This window comes from Vipera berus (genome assembly GCF_964194415.1).
Source record: "Vipera berus genome assembly, chromosome: 1".
Lineage (NCBI taxonomy): Eukaryota > Metazoa > Chordata > Lepidosauria > Squamata > Viperidae > Vipera > Vipera berus.
This window is the reverse complement of record NC_138202.1, coordinates 73,385,549-73,401,780: the sequence shown is the minus strand read 5'-3', so window position 1 is coordinate 73,401,780 and position 16,232 is coordinate 73,385,549. Positions and strand designations below refer to the sequence as shown.

Genomic DNA, 16,232 nt, shown 5'->3' with positions numbered 1-16,232 from the left:
ACATAAAGTAGAACATGCTTTCTAGGGGTTAAAGAATAAAAGGTTTTTTTTCTGTTGCATGTTGGTTTTAATCATAAAATACTAACTTTCATACTTATTTTTAAAAAATAAATAATAGAACAAACACAAGTAAACACCACTGTATATGCTTCAAAATATTACTTTTATTTACTGGATGTGACATTGTATATAACTTTTGTATTATCATGTGGCACAATATTTACCTTTATAACAGCATACATTTTAGTAGTTATATATAACTCTGTGTGTGCATGCACGTGTCCACATGCGCATACACAATATATTGCACAATTTGAACAGATGGAATTCTGACCAAGTCTTTTGACTTACAGCGGGCTGAGAACAGCTACAGATTAGCGCAAGATAATCTTTCAGCCACAAAACTGCAGGAAAAGGAATGAATGGTTTGAAATTACACAAAATTGCTTTTCTTTTCTTTGGAAGAATTGCAGGAGACTGCATAAACATTTAATTAAAGATTGCTTGCAATACTAACCCATGCTATCTGAATACTGATCCACGATATAATGGTATTTCCATAACACCAGAAGGCAACAGTCACTCAAAAAGAAGACAACCGGATCCCAGAAGGAACCTGGTAAATACAAACCCATTTTTGTTTAGAAAAGAAAAGCGTAGCAAAGGAAGAACACATTTCCTAGTATATAGAACTCAGAGGTCACAAGGTCAGAGGAACTAGGCAACTCAGGCATATCTTCCATTCTTTCCATAGCTGGGCCTGCTCTGAAACAGGCAGTGATTTAAAGAGTAGTTTTCATTTTCTCACCCTTTCTTAGACTTATCCATTGCATTCGGAATCCTATTGAAAGCATGGAAATAAACGAATGAACCCAGTGTGCAAACACCATGTGAGATTTGCAGACAGACTGAGTTATTTTGGTTGTTGTTTTTGTGTTCAAAAGGTTCTTGGTTAACTTATATCGAAAGCAGTTACAAGCAAGCCCTTGTCAAATTTCAAATAATAAAATACTTACTTGAGAACCAGTGTAAGGAAAGAGGACCACTCTCAGCCCCCCCTGTAGAATGTAGGATTGAAATCAGGCATTATGCTGATTTCCAGGGTTTCCAGCAATGTGATTGTACCGGACTCAAACATAGCTTTACTTCCCAAACTACTGGGGAGGGGGGAGAGAAAACATTCAGAACTTGAGAGATGTCAGTTTCTGAGAATACAGGACAATATGTGGACAGAAGAGGAAGCAGATGATGATGCAAGGGAAAACAGACAGACTTCCTTTCTTTTGAAAGGAAATTTACTAGTTACTTCCTACGGCTTCTAGGCCACAGTAGGAAAAACCTAGAGGAAAACTGGAATGGAGAAAATGGCTATTTTTGAAGACTGTTTCAGCTGCATATTTCTACCCATCTAATCAAGTCATCTAGATGGGCATGCTCCATCTATGGGACCTAGGAAGCATATCTTCTCGGTACCCTGTTGGATGTCCACCAGAAATTTGTACAGTTCTCACCCTTTGACCTTTCTTACATTGCTTAAGATGTGTTTGTTCCGAATATTTGTAGATCAGGGTTGAAATGTGGGGTCCTTGATGCTCTCTGAGCTTGGTTGGATTTTTGCAAATGTTTCATTACCAAACTAGGTAATATCTTCAATGCTACTAGAGAGAGCAAATCCCTCTCCCTACCAGTACTGATGATGTTACCTAGTTTGGTCTGCAAGAAAGCAACTAAGCTCAGAGGGCACCAAGGACCCCACATCTGGTTATTTTCCCAGGTCCTGACTTAGAATGGGTTCAAGCAACATTGGATGGTATTGGGTGTTAACTATCTTCTTTTTTCTCTCTCTTTATGTATTTTTTAAAATTTTTATCAGTAAAGTACCCCAAGTTGCTATGGAATCAGGTAGCCTCAAAATTAAAATAATAAATAAATATCCCTACAGCTAAAAGATGTGAATTTGAGCATTCCTTTCAGGATTTATGATTTGTCAGGATAAAACATTTAAAAGGTATGTAGAAGCATATAGCAGACGTCCTTGCTCTTACATGTAGAGGATAGTTTGAAAGCTAAAAATGTATCTACATCCAACTTGTACTTCACTTCCAGTGGTGGCAAAGCAGTTAGGCTGCATTGTTGGAATACAATTTAAAGATTTCCATTAGTACAAAATGCACCTACTTGAAGTCTAACCTCACTGTGGTTTGGCACAATGTATCTATTTGAACTTGGTTGTCTAGATAGCATTAATACTTAACTTTTGAATTTGGTTGTGTGTAGATTAATTCTGAAGAATTTTGAAGAAGCTGTTCTCATATCAACCAACTAATGTTTTAGATCCTTCTTCTATGGCCTTATTCTTACTGTCTCCTTTTTAAAGAACCATATTATTTAATAGGGAAATGCTTTCTTGGTGGCCTTCACAAGCAGGCCACAAATGCACAAGCAATTCACCATAGGAATTCAGAACATAAAAGCGACATAACTCTAGCTTTACCAGTTTTTCCTGAGTTTTTCTGTAAACTAGCCAAAGAAACTTTACTGTCACATAGAAGATTTTCCATGTCCAATTTCAAGCTAATTGGGCAAATAATTCTTGATTTTATGAGGACAAGGATGATTGCTGTTATTTATATCCTGCCTTTCAAGACAGAAACCTTGCCAAAGCAGCTTAAAAGTAACAACAATGAGAAAAACAAAATTAAAATATAAAAATATCGGGGGGGGTGTCCCCATTAGCAATAAAACTTCTGTAAGGAGGAGAGAAAGCCCAACTGGGTCTGATTTTATGCCTTGCTCTTTCCAAAGGTGTCTAGGTTAAGATGCCTCAAGCAATGGACCCTTTGCTGCAACTCCATGCTTCAGTGTACATTAGAGTTACCAGCTGCTTTGATGTGTTACTTTGAGCTCTAATTTAAAAAAAAACATTCCAAGACAAAAACAAAGTACAGCCTCAGTTTTACCTCAGAGATGGCTTTCTAGTCTCTTCCTTTTACAAATGATTTTTGTAAAAAAAAATGTGCAGCTTAGAAGAACTGTATGCCAAGAGTACATTTTCCTGGCTTTTGATATATATATTTTTTTTAATGCTCGGTAGAATCGTATTAGGGACGCGGTGACTCAGTGGGTTAGGACGCTGAGCTTGTTGATCAGATGGTCGGCAGTTTGGCTGGTCGAATCCCGAGTGCCGCGTAAAAGAGTGAGCGCCTGTTACTTGTCCCAGCTTCTGCCAACCTAGCAGTTCAAAAGCACGTAAAAATGCAAGTAGAAAAATAGGTACCACTACGGTGGGAAGGTAACAGCGTTCCGTGCACCTTTGGCGTCTAGTCATGCCGGCCACATGACCACGGAGACGTCCTTGGACAAGCGCTGGCTCTTCGGCTTTGAAACAGAGATGAGCACCGGCCCCTAGAGTTGGAAACGACTAGCACGCATGTGTGGGGGAACCTTTACCTTTACCTTTTAGAATGGTATTAGGTTGCTTAGAGACTATTTCTGGCACTTGAAGATGTTTCTTATTCATTCATCCTTATTGAAATGGATACTGCTTACTTTTCCTACTTGCAAGCTGCTTAACCTGAGATTCCCTCAGCCTGCTCAGCATTGCTGAGGATTTACTCAGGCTGATGGAGTTTGTGGCCTTCAGAACTGTGTTTCTTCAAGCCTGATAGAGATAAGGAAGAGGAGTGGGTGGAGAGCATCTCCTGCCAGTGCCCAAGGGTAGGTAGAGGAAAGCCCAAACATTCTTTTAGAGCATTCAGACCTCTGCTATTTCCTGCTTTGCTCTCATAGTCCTTCACCTGCTTTTATTTAACCGTTTCTCCCATTTATTTCTCTCTAGAAATCTGTGCTAGATGTATTTGCCCTCTCAGACTTCTAAAATGGAAATTATCTGCTATCCCTTCATTTGTTACAGGATACAGGATCCGTTTTCAAGACACATTATTTTTAAAAAGCCATTAAAGTTCATGGACTTAGTAAACATCAGTCAAACAAGGATTTCTTGGGAAAGTCAGGGTATCCTGGTATCTCTTGGCTTAGACTTCAGAAATATTTGGTTACTTTTGGGTTTTGTCATGGTCATAGAAATACTTTCTCGCTTCTCTGCCCCCACACTGGTTCCCCCTTCAAGAACTGAACAGTTCCCAGCTTGCTCTTTTTATAAATGTGTGTCATGCACTTTCTTATTTCTTTCCGGTGGTTGTTTCACATTTTGCAGATAGTCAGTGGAATAATGAATTGAAAATTTGACAGGAAAAGCTGGAGGGAGATAACAAGGACCACAACCAATCCGTTGAAACAGAACAAGCCTGGCTGGGGCATGGGGTGGGGAACAAAATCTGCCAGATTCTAGTGCACTTACACCAGCCCTTTTCAACTGGCACCTTCCTCATGTAAGGATTTCAATTCCCATCAACCCCATCAACCTGATGGATAAAGACATTATAACCAAACACACTATATCTTGAAGTCACCAGGTTGGGGCAAAATGATTTACATAAGTTGAACAAATATAGTTTAACTATGGGGTAAGATAGCATGCTTAACTAGGAATAGTTCTAATATTAAGCAAATTAGACTGTTAGAAATGGGGTGGGAAAAAATGAGTGTAGAGCTATCATATTTAGATTACAAAACTCCAGATGAACACTAGGTGGCAGCAAAGAGAAAGAAAACATTAACTCTCACTTACGATTCTTTGATGTTTTGCAGCCCTAATGGAGTGGTGTTGGAAGAGAGAATTACAGCTACACAGACTTATAAGGAGGTCCTAGCCTCCTAAACTGGACATATTAATCAGTTTAGCTATTTCTATATAAGGAATGGGGGGGAGAGATCTGTTTTGACTTGCCTTGGAAAAGCTTTAAGACAACAATCTTAAACACGTTTTTGTAAGGAATAAGTGCCATTGAACTTGCTTAAATTTCCTTCTAAGTAAACATAGTGAGGAATGTGTTGCAAAGAAGGCGTAACTACACAGAATCATTAAAGCTTTTTCCATCTTATCATGAAGCAATTCTGATAACTGAGCAATTCTCTTTCTGATGTTTTGTTCCTGCATTTCTGTACAGAGCCAGGTTTAGTACAGATAATGATAATCCCCTTTCTAACAGGTATTAGAGAAAACGTGTTCCAACTGTATTCTACAGAGCTTAAACCTTGCCAAACCCTTGGGTTTTCTGCAAGTATGTTCAAGATAAGCTAAACCATGAGCACACAGAATTCACCGTGAGCAGATAAAATATTTCAAAACAATTTGCAACATGGTGCAAAAATATTGGTGAATCAGAAGGGGTTCCTTTCCTTTGTCCCCCTGTGCTGCTGTGATCTAAAACTGTTTTCAAAATAAACAGCCATAGGGATACTTTTCAATGTTTGAAGCAAGTCCCAGGGCAATTGGTTTCCCACACCAAGAAAGAAAACATGTTAAAATATCTAGAATGGACTAGCATCTTGTGTTGAGTTCTATGTCCCTTCAGTTTTACATGAATAACCTAACCAGAGATGTTGAACTTTTCTTAATTTGATCTGTTTTCCAAAATAACCCAGCACTGTAGTCATCTGTAAGTAATATTTGTCCAAGGTTGCAAAGTTTAGCACTCAAGTGATTGAATATCCTTTAGAGCAAGGGTCCCCAACCCCCAGTCCGTGGACCGGCACTGGTCCACAGCCTGCCAGGAACTGGTCCGTGCAAGTAAGCAAAGCCCCATCCATGCACATGCAGAACCACGAAGCCACGCCCCCCCACCCGGTCCACAGAAAAACTGTTCTCCACAGAACCAGTCCATGGTGCCCAAAAGGTTGGAGCATTGAGTATTGTGACTCTCTGCATTATTGCTCATATTGTTGTGCAATCTAACATATTCTTTTTCTGCTTTGTGGTGTTTTCACATTTAACGAGGTACACGGTTCTTATGCTATATATCACAGTCTCACATGTGAGCCAAGACATAAGGAAATAAAAAACTCTTTAAACATATCCTCTAGCATTAATAGCAAAGGCATTTCTATCAAATAAAATACTGGTATGTTTTCACAGGTAATAATTTTCAGATAAAAGAAAAAATCTGACAGATATTTATATGGTCTTTATACAAGTGGCAGATCAGTGTGGGGAAGGGAGAAGACTTAAAAACAACTCTGCCTTGAAGCGTGTGATGATCATTTTTCCATGGCCAAAATGCTCCACCAAAGCTTCTACTATTCTCCATACTGGAAATTTAGAGATTAGTTATAGTATCTAGTTCTTTCCTTGGGCAATATGGACAGGTGAGATCACTTAATGCAGGTAAGTTTAAGTTTAAGTTTAAGTTTTATTAAATTTTTATACCGCCCTTCTCCCAAAGGACTCAGGGCGGTGAACAGGGCATATCATAAAACTACAAAAATACAAAAGTTAAAAAAAAGAATTAAATTATTGCCCACAGTAAAAACAATAGAAAATATATATAAATATTAAAACCCTAAGTAACTCCCCATCAGGCCAGGCCAGCTTGTTCAAATAAATGGGTCTTTAACCCGTGCCGGAAGGAGCGGAGATCCGGTGCCATCCGGAGCTCAACCGGCAGCTGATTCCACAAAGCCGGAGCGCCCACAGAGAAGGCCCTCCCCCTGGGGGCCACCAGCCGACATTCTCTGACTGGAGGCACCCTGAAGAGGCCCTCTCTGTGGGAACGCACAGGGCGGAGGGGAGTCGACAGTGGCGTAGCGTGGGGGGTGCAGGGGGGGCCGGCCGCACCGGGCGCAACATCTGGGGGGGCGCGCTCGCACTGAGCTGCTCAGGGAGCCCCAAGGGCTGCACAGAGTCGGCTTGGCTCCGCTCTCGAGCTGCTCTTTCTTGCAAAGCGAAACGAGTCTGGCAGGTGAGATGGGCGGCCACATAAACTGAATAAAATAAATAGAAGCGCCCAACTCTCCGCCCAGGCTCAGGCCAACCGCAAGCGCCCCGCAGGCGCCCCGGCAGGCTTGGCTGAGCGAAGACGGACCCGCCGGCCGGCTGGCCTAGCTTTGTGCGCATGCGTGGCTTTATTTAGCGGGGCTCACGTGCGAGCTTGAATGCAGCGGCTCTTGCAGGTCGGAGCCCCGCCCAGCCGCCCTCGAGAGGGACCCGGAAGCATCCCGCATGCGCGCGCCTCTTCTTGGAAAGTCTACGCCGCTGCGGGGCGCGTCTTTTCGGCGGTGCCATGACGTCACCGGGTTAGGGGGCGCAAATTGCCCCGGGTGCTGACAACCCACGCTACGCCACTGGGAGTCGATGCCGGCAGCAGGTGGTCCCCGAGGTATTCCGGCCATTAGTGAGATCAGTTGCAGTCCATGTGGTGGCTCTATGGCTACTAGAAGTCATGTAGTTGTGCAAGATAAAATACCTGATTATCTTATGCTTGGCGGCATGACAGTTTCTACTATATTCAGGGAGGGAGAGTGAGAGGAAAAAATAAATCAATCTGGAAAGCACAAAGTTTTATAGAGGGGGGAAAAAGAAATTTAAAGGACACCGGATCTTGTTTACAATATTAAATCATGACAACTGATAGGTCAAGCAGTCTTGTATTCTATTTCTGTCTCTTTCTGGCCTAATCGGCACAGAAGTCACTTAATGTACAATGATTTGTACATTGCTATTTTAGAAATAATATGACCTAAAGAGCCTATCACTTAGTTGGAAGAAGAGACCTTAATACCATATGCTCCATGTCCTTCAAAGCCAGATGTGTTCCACATTCTTTCCTTTAGACTCAGTTATTTTAGACAAGTCATAATTTTAAACTTTTGTTTTTAAATGATTTCAGTATTTATTGCTGCAATTGTATGCAATTTCCTGTTATTACAAATTGCAAAAGAGATTACAATCAAATAAATAACATACAAACAACATTTTAAAATAAATGAAAATAAAATCAGGTATAAAATAACAAGTTCACTTTTAAAAAGAGAGGAAGAGAAGAATACCAGCTGTGTCTTTTGGACCAAGCACAAGGACAGTCTCATACTGAGCATATGACAGTTGCCTAACAATGAGGTTCCCAGTGTATGAATCATGGGAGCTAAGATGTTTCCTTCTAGAAAGCTGATAATTGGTAGTCTTAACCAGAGAGTTACTTGGACCTCCAGTGACAATGACTCTATGAGCATTCTCAAATTACTACCCTGTCCTCATGGAGACAATACAGACTTCTTCAAAACAGGCAAACTCTCCAATATCCATTCGTGGAAACCACCTACCCATCTTGTCAGGATCTAGGCTTTTTAATCAACCCTGTCTACTCCATCATGGCATCCAGGCAGCGGTTCAGAACATGCATAACCTCTCCTCATTCACATGTCAAGAACTTGAGGTGAAAATCATCAGTGTACTTACTGATGACACCCAGTTCCCAAACTCTGAAAGCTACTTTCAGTGGCTTCATTTAGATGCTTAATACAATGCAGGGGGCAATTGTCCAAACCCAACAACAACCAAAAAAAGCAATCTCTAGGAGGATACTACAGCCCAGGGGTCTTCAAACTTGGCCCTTTTATGACTTGTGGACTTCAACTCCCAGAATTCCTCAGCCAGGCATGCTGGGAGTTGAAGTCCACAAGTCATAAAAATGTCAAGTTTGAACACCCCGGCTATAGCCAAAAGCATCAAAAGGCAATGAAAGATCAAATGGTTAACAGAGTCCCACTCAGAAGCATCTGAAGGAAACAATGCTTTCCTTAAAATGATGAAAGCAGAGTTGTGCTACAGATCCATTCCTTTCATAGGTGTGTGAGATGACACAAAGCATGTACAAAAGGGATGGAGCTTGTGGCATAATGCTGCTTTTATTGCTTGACCTCTCTTGACTATCCTGCAGATGTCTTTAGTCAGGTGTCTTGGTATACTGGAATCAAAATTCAAACATCAATAAGTGCCCTGTTTAGCAATCAGGAGAAATGCAAATCATCTTTTTGTCTAATAAATCTACATGTAAGAATAAGATAATGGTTAAGTGAGCAAAGCAATCATTAGGATAGGTCATCATAAAAACATGTCTTTTAAAGAAGCATTGCCCTTATTACATCTCTGACAAGATGCTGTCCTAGACAAACCTTTTCTATACAAACTAAGTCCAATATTTATTATTTTCTGTTGATCCATTGACATTCTAGATACAGAAATTAAGTCAGTCTCCCATTAAGTCAGCCTAGCGATATATATATAAATGTGACTGTGCACCAGAAACTCCAATTTTCAGAGAATAATATTCTCTTGATTTACATACCTGGAATCTGATAATTGGACAACATAAATGGATTCTCTTTTGCCCTTGTTATAGCTAAAAGACGATATTGCAACATTGGAAATATAAATCATTTATATAAAGTACAATAGGTTTTTAAAAAGCATGATAATCATATAAGTATATATGCATATGTGTATAGAATACAGTTATTATGATTTTGAATAATACTATATGCTGTGTGTTTGAATTATATATATAATTAATTATACAGTATATAGAATTGTAGCTGTTTATTGTTCTAACAACATATTACACTTTATTTTTTTCTGCTGTATTGTTTTCACGTACTTTTTTGAACCATTTTTATAATGTATAGTATTTTTGTGTTTCGTTCCTTTTGCTTTTTTTCTTTTATTATTTTAAAAGCATTTAAAATTTATGAAAAGGTTAAGTCACCACTAAATATAAATTTCCTTTTATTCTGTTTTCTATCTGATATTTCAGTACTTCCATCTGTTATTTGCGTTTTTTCTCAATAGAATTAGAGCAGAGTTCCCCAGCCTTTTGGGGTTGGCAGCCCAGAGTGGAGGGAAGGGGGAAAGAAGGGATGGTTTTGTGGGGGGTTCAGGTGAGTGGGGCCAGGAATGCTTTCAACGCTCACACAAGTGGGGCTGTAAACACCTGCAACGCTCACACGAGTGGAGCCACGAACGTCCACGACGCTTGCGGCAATGTTCGTGCGAGTAGGGCCATGAACACCTGAGGTGCTCATGGCAATGCTCACATGTGTGGGGCTGTGAGCGCGTGCACATGCAGGCACCGGCCAGCCACTCAGGTGATCCAGTGGCCAATAGGCTGCAGCCCGGTAGTAGGCCATGGCCCACAGATTAGGGACCCCTGAATTAGAGAAAATAACTCTGTGAAGGTATCAGGTAATAAATGTCAAGAAAGATAAAATCAGATTTCAGTGTAGTTTTAGTAGTCAAACCATCACTTACTATCAGTATTATATTTATATATTATATTTATATTTATTAAATTTTTATATCGCCCTTCTCCCGAAGGACTCAGGGCAGTGTACAGGGCAATAAATATTAAAAACGAAGTACAAAAGTTAAAAAACAATTAAATATTATGCCCGATATATACAGTAATTAAAAACCATGTTAAAACCCCAACCCCTAACCCATCAAACCAGGCCGGATTGCTCAAATAAATAAGTTTTTAGATCCCGCCGGAAGGAGCGAAGGTCAGGGGCCATCCGGAGCTCGACTGGCAAGCAGCTCCACTTTTCTCTGTTTAACTCTGTTTAGAATTGGGTGCATGCAGGATGACTGAGTATTGGGCAGATTATCACCATTGGTTGCCTTATTGTTTGAGTGAAAACCTGTACTTTTGCTTCATGACTATACTAAATCCAATACCAATTATACAGGCAAGGAAATTCCCTCATCTTACCCTACAATTCTGATAATGTCATAAATGTTCAAAATAAATTACTGCTACATACAAGAGAATCCTGTGGATTTCAGTAGTGAAACCGAAAAATGTCATTATGCCTCTTGATTTGTAGAAATTATTCCTAAATCGGCAGTGCCAATCTAGAATCGAAAACTCCAAGCTGGGCAAAGCTGAGGCTAGCTAGCTCTATTGCCTAGATCCCACATGGTTTGCTTAGTTTGAACAAATAGTCTGCTTGAATGCTGAAAAGTCTTATGATATCTCAAATTCCAATAGACTATGAGATAAACTTTTGATGATGAATAATGAAGTAAATATAGTGGCACACAAAAGCTTTCACTAGAATACCTTGGTCACAGTTGAAAACAGCATCAAGAAGTTCTGCGTTTGTAGGATCTGAGAAGGAGGGAAATTCTTGTAACCAAGGAAGGTTACATGATTTGCAGAGCCCATTTTCTTCTCTAATTGCAGCCTTTTTCTTCACAAAGAAGTGTTGAGCTTAGTGTCTTCTAAAGATTCTCAGTCATCCATGGTTGTCCCAAAGGTGCTTTTCAAAAGGCAACTGGACTTTCTTTGTTTTTTCCTTGAAGAAATTTTCTGTTACGCTCAATCCTCATGAGCTAAACTAGCTTTTGTTCATGACCAAAAGTCTTCACAGAAACAGGTCGTAAGACGTTTTTCCTATTTCTGATGTATTCTTGACTCACCTTAACTGTGTTAATTGTTAGAACAAGGTAATTGTTCTGGAAAAGCAGTTTTCCTTACAGGGATCATTAACTGGTGCTGGTGATGACCTATAAAGCCCTAAATGGCTTGGGTCCGGGATATCTGAGGGAACACCTGCTGCTGGCATCAAGTTCCCTTCGTCCAGTGCGCTCCCACAGGGAGGGTCTTCTCAGGGTGCCACCGGTAAGAGATTGCCGGCGGGTAACACCCAGGGATAGGGCCTTCTCAGTGGGGGCGCCTGCCCTTTGGAACCAGCTGCCAGTGGAGCTGAGGACTGCCCCCGACCTCCATTCATTCTGCCGGGGCCTGAAGACCTGGCTCTTCGAGCTCTCTGGCCCAGGCTGAGGATTAATTTTATTTTAATTGGGGTTTTATTTATGCAGGGACAAATATAATTTTTTTAACTTTGTTTTTAACTTTTGTATTTTGGTTTTTTAATCACCCTGTAAACCGCCCTGAGTCCTTCGGGAAAGGGCGGTATATAAATGTAATAAAATAAATAAAATAAATAAATAAACTGATAACATTAGAGCAGTAATGAAGCTTCCCATATTATTGTTTCCATTCTATATGGCTGTGTCCAGTCCAGAATGTAAATCAAATTGTATATCTTATCTAAAGTCAATGGAGTTTGGTTATTCCTTATAAAGTGTAAAACAAAATCACTATACAATGTTCATCCAATCATAATTATCTTGGGTTTATTTTTCATTTTTTTAATACTTAAACTCTAAGTGATAGAACAGCTATCTTCCGAATGGAGAAATATGTCAAATATTAAATAATGTTTAAAACTGTAATGTTTCTCCTTAAATTTTGAACTATTTTTATAGGAACAATAAAAGTAAAATAGATTTGAGGTAATGATTAGGATGGAAAATTCAGAAAAATCATCTAAAACAGTTATACAACTATTTCCAGGTTAACATTTACTTTATGATATTTCTCCATCATAATGGTTGCAATACAGATTTTTTATTTATTATTATATTTCTAACCCACTTTGATGTTTGGAGCTTAGGTTGGTAGGCAAGGGATTCTCCCTTCTTTTCATCCCAACAATTCTATAAAATAGATTGTGAGACTTTGGGACATTCCCAATTTCTTAGCCCAAATAGTGTGACTATGTTGTCTGGAGAAAGGAGAAAAACATTTTTATGCACAGAAGCCAATTCAATTCAGTATTTATTTATTTAAATCAATATATATGGTTGCCAATCTCATAAATGAGATTCTGGGAAGTAGATAAAGATTAACATTATACATACAATTTCTTTAAAAGAAATGCATTTCCCGAACAAACAAACCCAAAACGACTCCTACAAATCCCGTCGACCAGCAGCATCAGCTCAATATTCTCATGCTTGGGAAATGGTAGGCTTTCTTTTCCTTCCCTCATTCCTCATGAAGTTTCCAAGCTCCCAAGGATTTAATCATGAGAGGCTGGAAAAAGGGAAGTCCCATTGCAGAAATGGAGTTCATTTTGTCTATCTCTGTGTTCAAGTTGGGATCTGAAAGAAAATGGTACTTTCCCTTCCCACCCTCATTACTGGAAGTGCAAGCTGACTCTGTATGTTCCTGGTATTTATTTATATCCCAGCTTTATTATTTTTTTATAAACAATTCAAGGCAGTGAGAGCACATCTAATCTAATACTCCTTCCTCCTATTTTCCCCACAACAACCCTGTGGGGTGAGCGGACAAAGAATGACTGACCGAAGGTTGCCTACCTGGCTTTCATGACTAGATGGGACTAGAACTCATGATCTCCTAGTTTCTAGTCTGGTGCCTTAACCACTAGGCCAAACAGGCTCTCAATAAGATTAGAAACATTTTATTATCTATGGTCTGAATGTCTCCCTAAACATCATTCCTGATTCTTGAAAAAGACTTCAGGCTAGACTCTTGATATTTTTCAAATACTGTATCTATTTCATCTTGTATGGAAAATATTGTTTTATTAACAGCAAGCAAGTAAAAATAAATGTGTTTTTTTTGTTTTTTTAAAAAGGATCACATATTGGTTCCCTGCCTTCTGCTTCCCCATTTTTCCTCTCTCAACTTTCCAGCTGACTTTTTACCCTGCATCAGCTGGCTAGTTTATAGTCCCTTTACAATCTTCCTCTTCCCTTTAAACTGCAGCTTTACTTGCTTTATTGACAAACTTCAAGGCTTTGTTCCTTAAACAATGGCAGTTGGTTCACCTAGGTACATGTTGCCCTGTAGGGCCCTTTGAAAAACTTTGCTTGTTCAGTTTGATCAGGTGGAGAAATCCAAAGTGAGTAAGTTTGCTGAGGTCTGTGTCACCCAGCAGTGCAATTATTAACAGCAAACCACGTTCTTTACTTTCAGTTCTCTTCGAAACAAGGAAAGGGAATTCATAAACTGAATTTTAGCACAGATACACATAATGTAATAGCCAGTTGTGAATGACTGACAGAACGTACACGAACGATCAAGGAGGTATGACGTGATTTCCTACACGAAGAGAAGATCTGGAAGAGATTGGCCACTATTTATACAATACAATACTGACTATTATTCCAGAAGAGTTTGGTGAAAGATTCCAATATCAGTTTGTTTTAAGCTCTCCTGGCTCTGTCCAAACTCAGTAAATACTTTTGCCTTTAGAAAATCTGTAATGCAGAGATTGGATAGATTAGCAGAGGAGGCTGTTTGCCTATCCTCCTGTATTCTCTAAGGGGTGACATACGTGCAGAATATGCCTAGATTCACCTCTTCAGCAGATAGAAATCAGCAGTGTTGCATTAATTTCAACAGAGACATACCAGCCCACACCCACTCAAGGTTGGCTCATGGACAGAGGAATGGCTCAGATCATCGGAGGAGGAGAATTCGTCGATTTCCTTATTCTGGCCCCATTGTTCATAGAATGTACTGAGTGAATTGCTGACAAAGGCAGAACATTTTCCTATTACACTGAGAATGATCCTAACCCAGAATGATTTTTAAAACATCCAAAGGAAGTTGAGAGCCCCCCATCCCCACCCCCCGGAATAAAATGTCTCCTTTTATCATTAAAGTTGAGGTTCTCATTGCTTTGGAGAAGACAGCCAAACAAGATAGGAAAAATGTGAGTCATTTAAAGTCTAGTCAATTTAAATTAGTCTTCCAAACAAATTCCCTGGTGGGTAATCTGTTGCCTAGAACCCTCTGAAATAGTTGATCAGACTGTTGAAAGACGAAGCAGAAGAAAGATAAGGAGCAACTTTTCAAGCAGCCAAACTGGCATTGGAAAACAGACTGTATGCTACTGTGATATATTTTTAAAAACTTGTGTAAAGAATCTAGTATTTACTTGTAGAAATGTACCTAAATAACTGAATAGGGGTTTTGTTCATTAATTCTTAAAAGTATTTCAGGCAGGCACATTGTATTGTTATTGAACTGGTTTTATTTGCTCACAATTTCAGAAATGGATCCAGAGGAGAAGCCCTGTAGCAATTGGGAAGGAATAAACCCAGCACTGCAAGCAATAAAAGTGAGGAAAGATACCTTTCACAATGAAGCTGAAATAGCTTTGTCCAGTTTTACCCTGTAAGTCACATCAGCAGTTACCAGAAGCAACCAGAAAAACAGAATACTGAAGAAGAAAAGCTTCATGTTTTTGAACTGATGTCATGATTTTCTTGTTCTAGAGAAACGTCTACATAGGTTCCTTTCCGTTTTCATTACAACTTCCAGGTTTTTTTCAAGCTTGACTCTGGCATTTGTGATCTTACAGCTTTTCTTTAAATAACATTATCATAAACAAAGTGATCAGGAACATTATCAAATCTTGTTGGTTGATGTCTAATGTCCTTTATTGGTTAAATACAATAAGACTTGTTCAAAGGGTTGTGCTCTCTCTTGCTCACTCTTTGTCTGTCTGTCTGTCTCTGCCTTCTTCCCTCCTCCTCTCTCAATTTTAGCTTGATATTTGGGTATGGTCTGGTGAATGCAGTCAAATTTGAAGAGTGTGTGTTTAATATGATATTCAAAGCACACGACAGTCACAGGCATTGCTGCCATTTAACTAACATCTCCAGAATGATCTTAGAGATATTACTTAATATCATGTAATCTTGCTATATCAAAATGAAGCAGCTTAATGAGAGAAAATGATGTACTATGACATCACTTCACCAAAAAGATCCATATTCGCATGTATCCAATGCCACATTCAACTGTTGATATGCCCTACTTGTCAAATAGAATAGCTAGGATAAAACCAGCATTGATGGTACAACTGTTAACAATAACAAATTCCTAGGCCTAATGACTTGGAATGTTCAAAGCATTTCATAAATGCAGTATTATAGTTTTTGCAGCAACGCTGCTCATGTATTTCATATTGTGGGTCTGCAGTTAAAACAGGATCACTTATTTAATGTGGATTTATAGCAAAAGCAGGGCTCATCAACCAGGCACTGCAATAGCAGAAATGTTCAGATGAAAATATACCTTCTATACCTTGCTGATTTGTTTCTTCTATTTCTGGTTCAGCACCTTGGTGCTAAATGATAGGACTATATAGGCTTTGACTCAGTCTCTAAAAATGTTTTAGAACATATGGGAGCGTGAACATGATAACTTGGTGTAGCACTTTAAAGCAGCCACATTTTTTTCCGGGATTCATATGCTTGGAAGAACCATCTAAAGATTGGAACTGAAGTGCTGTGCAGTCCAACTAAATGAAACATACTGGAAAGTAGGTCAAGCATCTGTCCCCAAACTCAAAATTTCCAGACTACATCGACAATTAATTATGGAAGTCACAGTCCCAAGGGATTTGGAAAATACCTTGTTGAGGGAAGCCTTTCTTAAATAATGGATTGT

At 39.4% G+C, this 16,232-nt stretch overlaps 1 protein-coding gene across 1 annotated transcript in view; it reads left to right on the top strand.

The window, feature by feature from the left end:
• Positions 1-15,205, top strand: part of RAD51B (RAD51 paralog B) — a 377,386-nt gene extending 362,181 nt beyond the window's left edge. Inside the window, exon 11 of the mRNA XM_081312768.1 lies at positions 14,828-15,205. Coding sequence (XP_081168894.1) covers positions 14,828-14,955 — 128 coding nt within the window. The 3' untranslated portion in view covers positions 14,956-15,205. The remainder of the gene's footprint in view (positions 1-14,827) is intronic.
• The last annotated feature ends 1,027 nt before the right edge of the window (positions 15,206-16,232 follow it).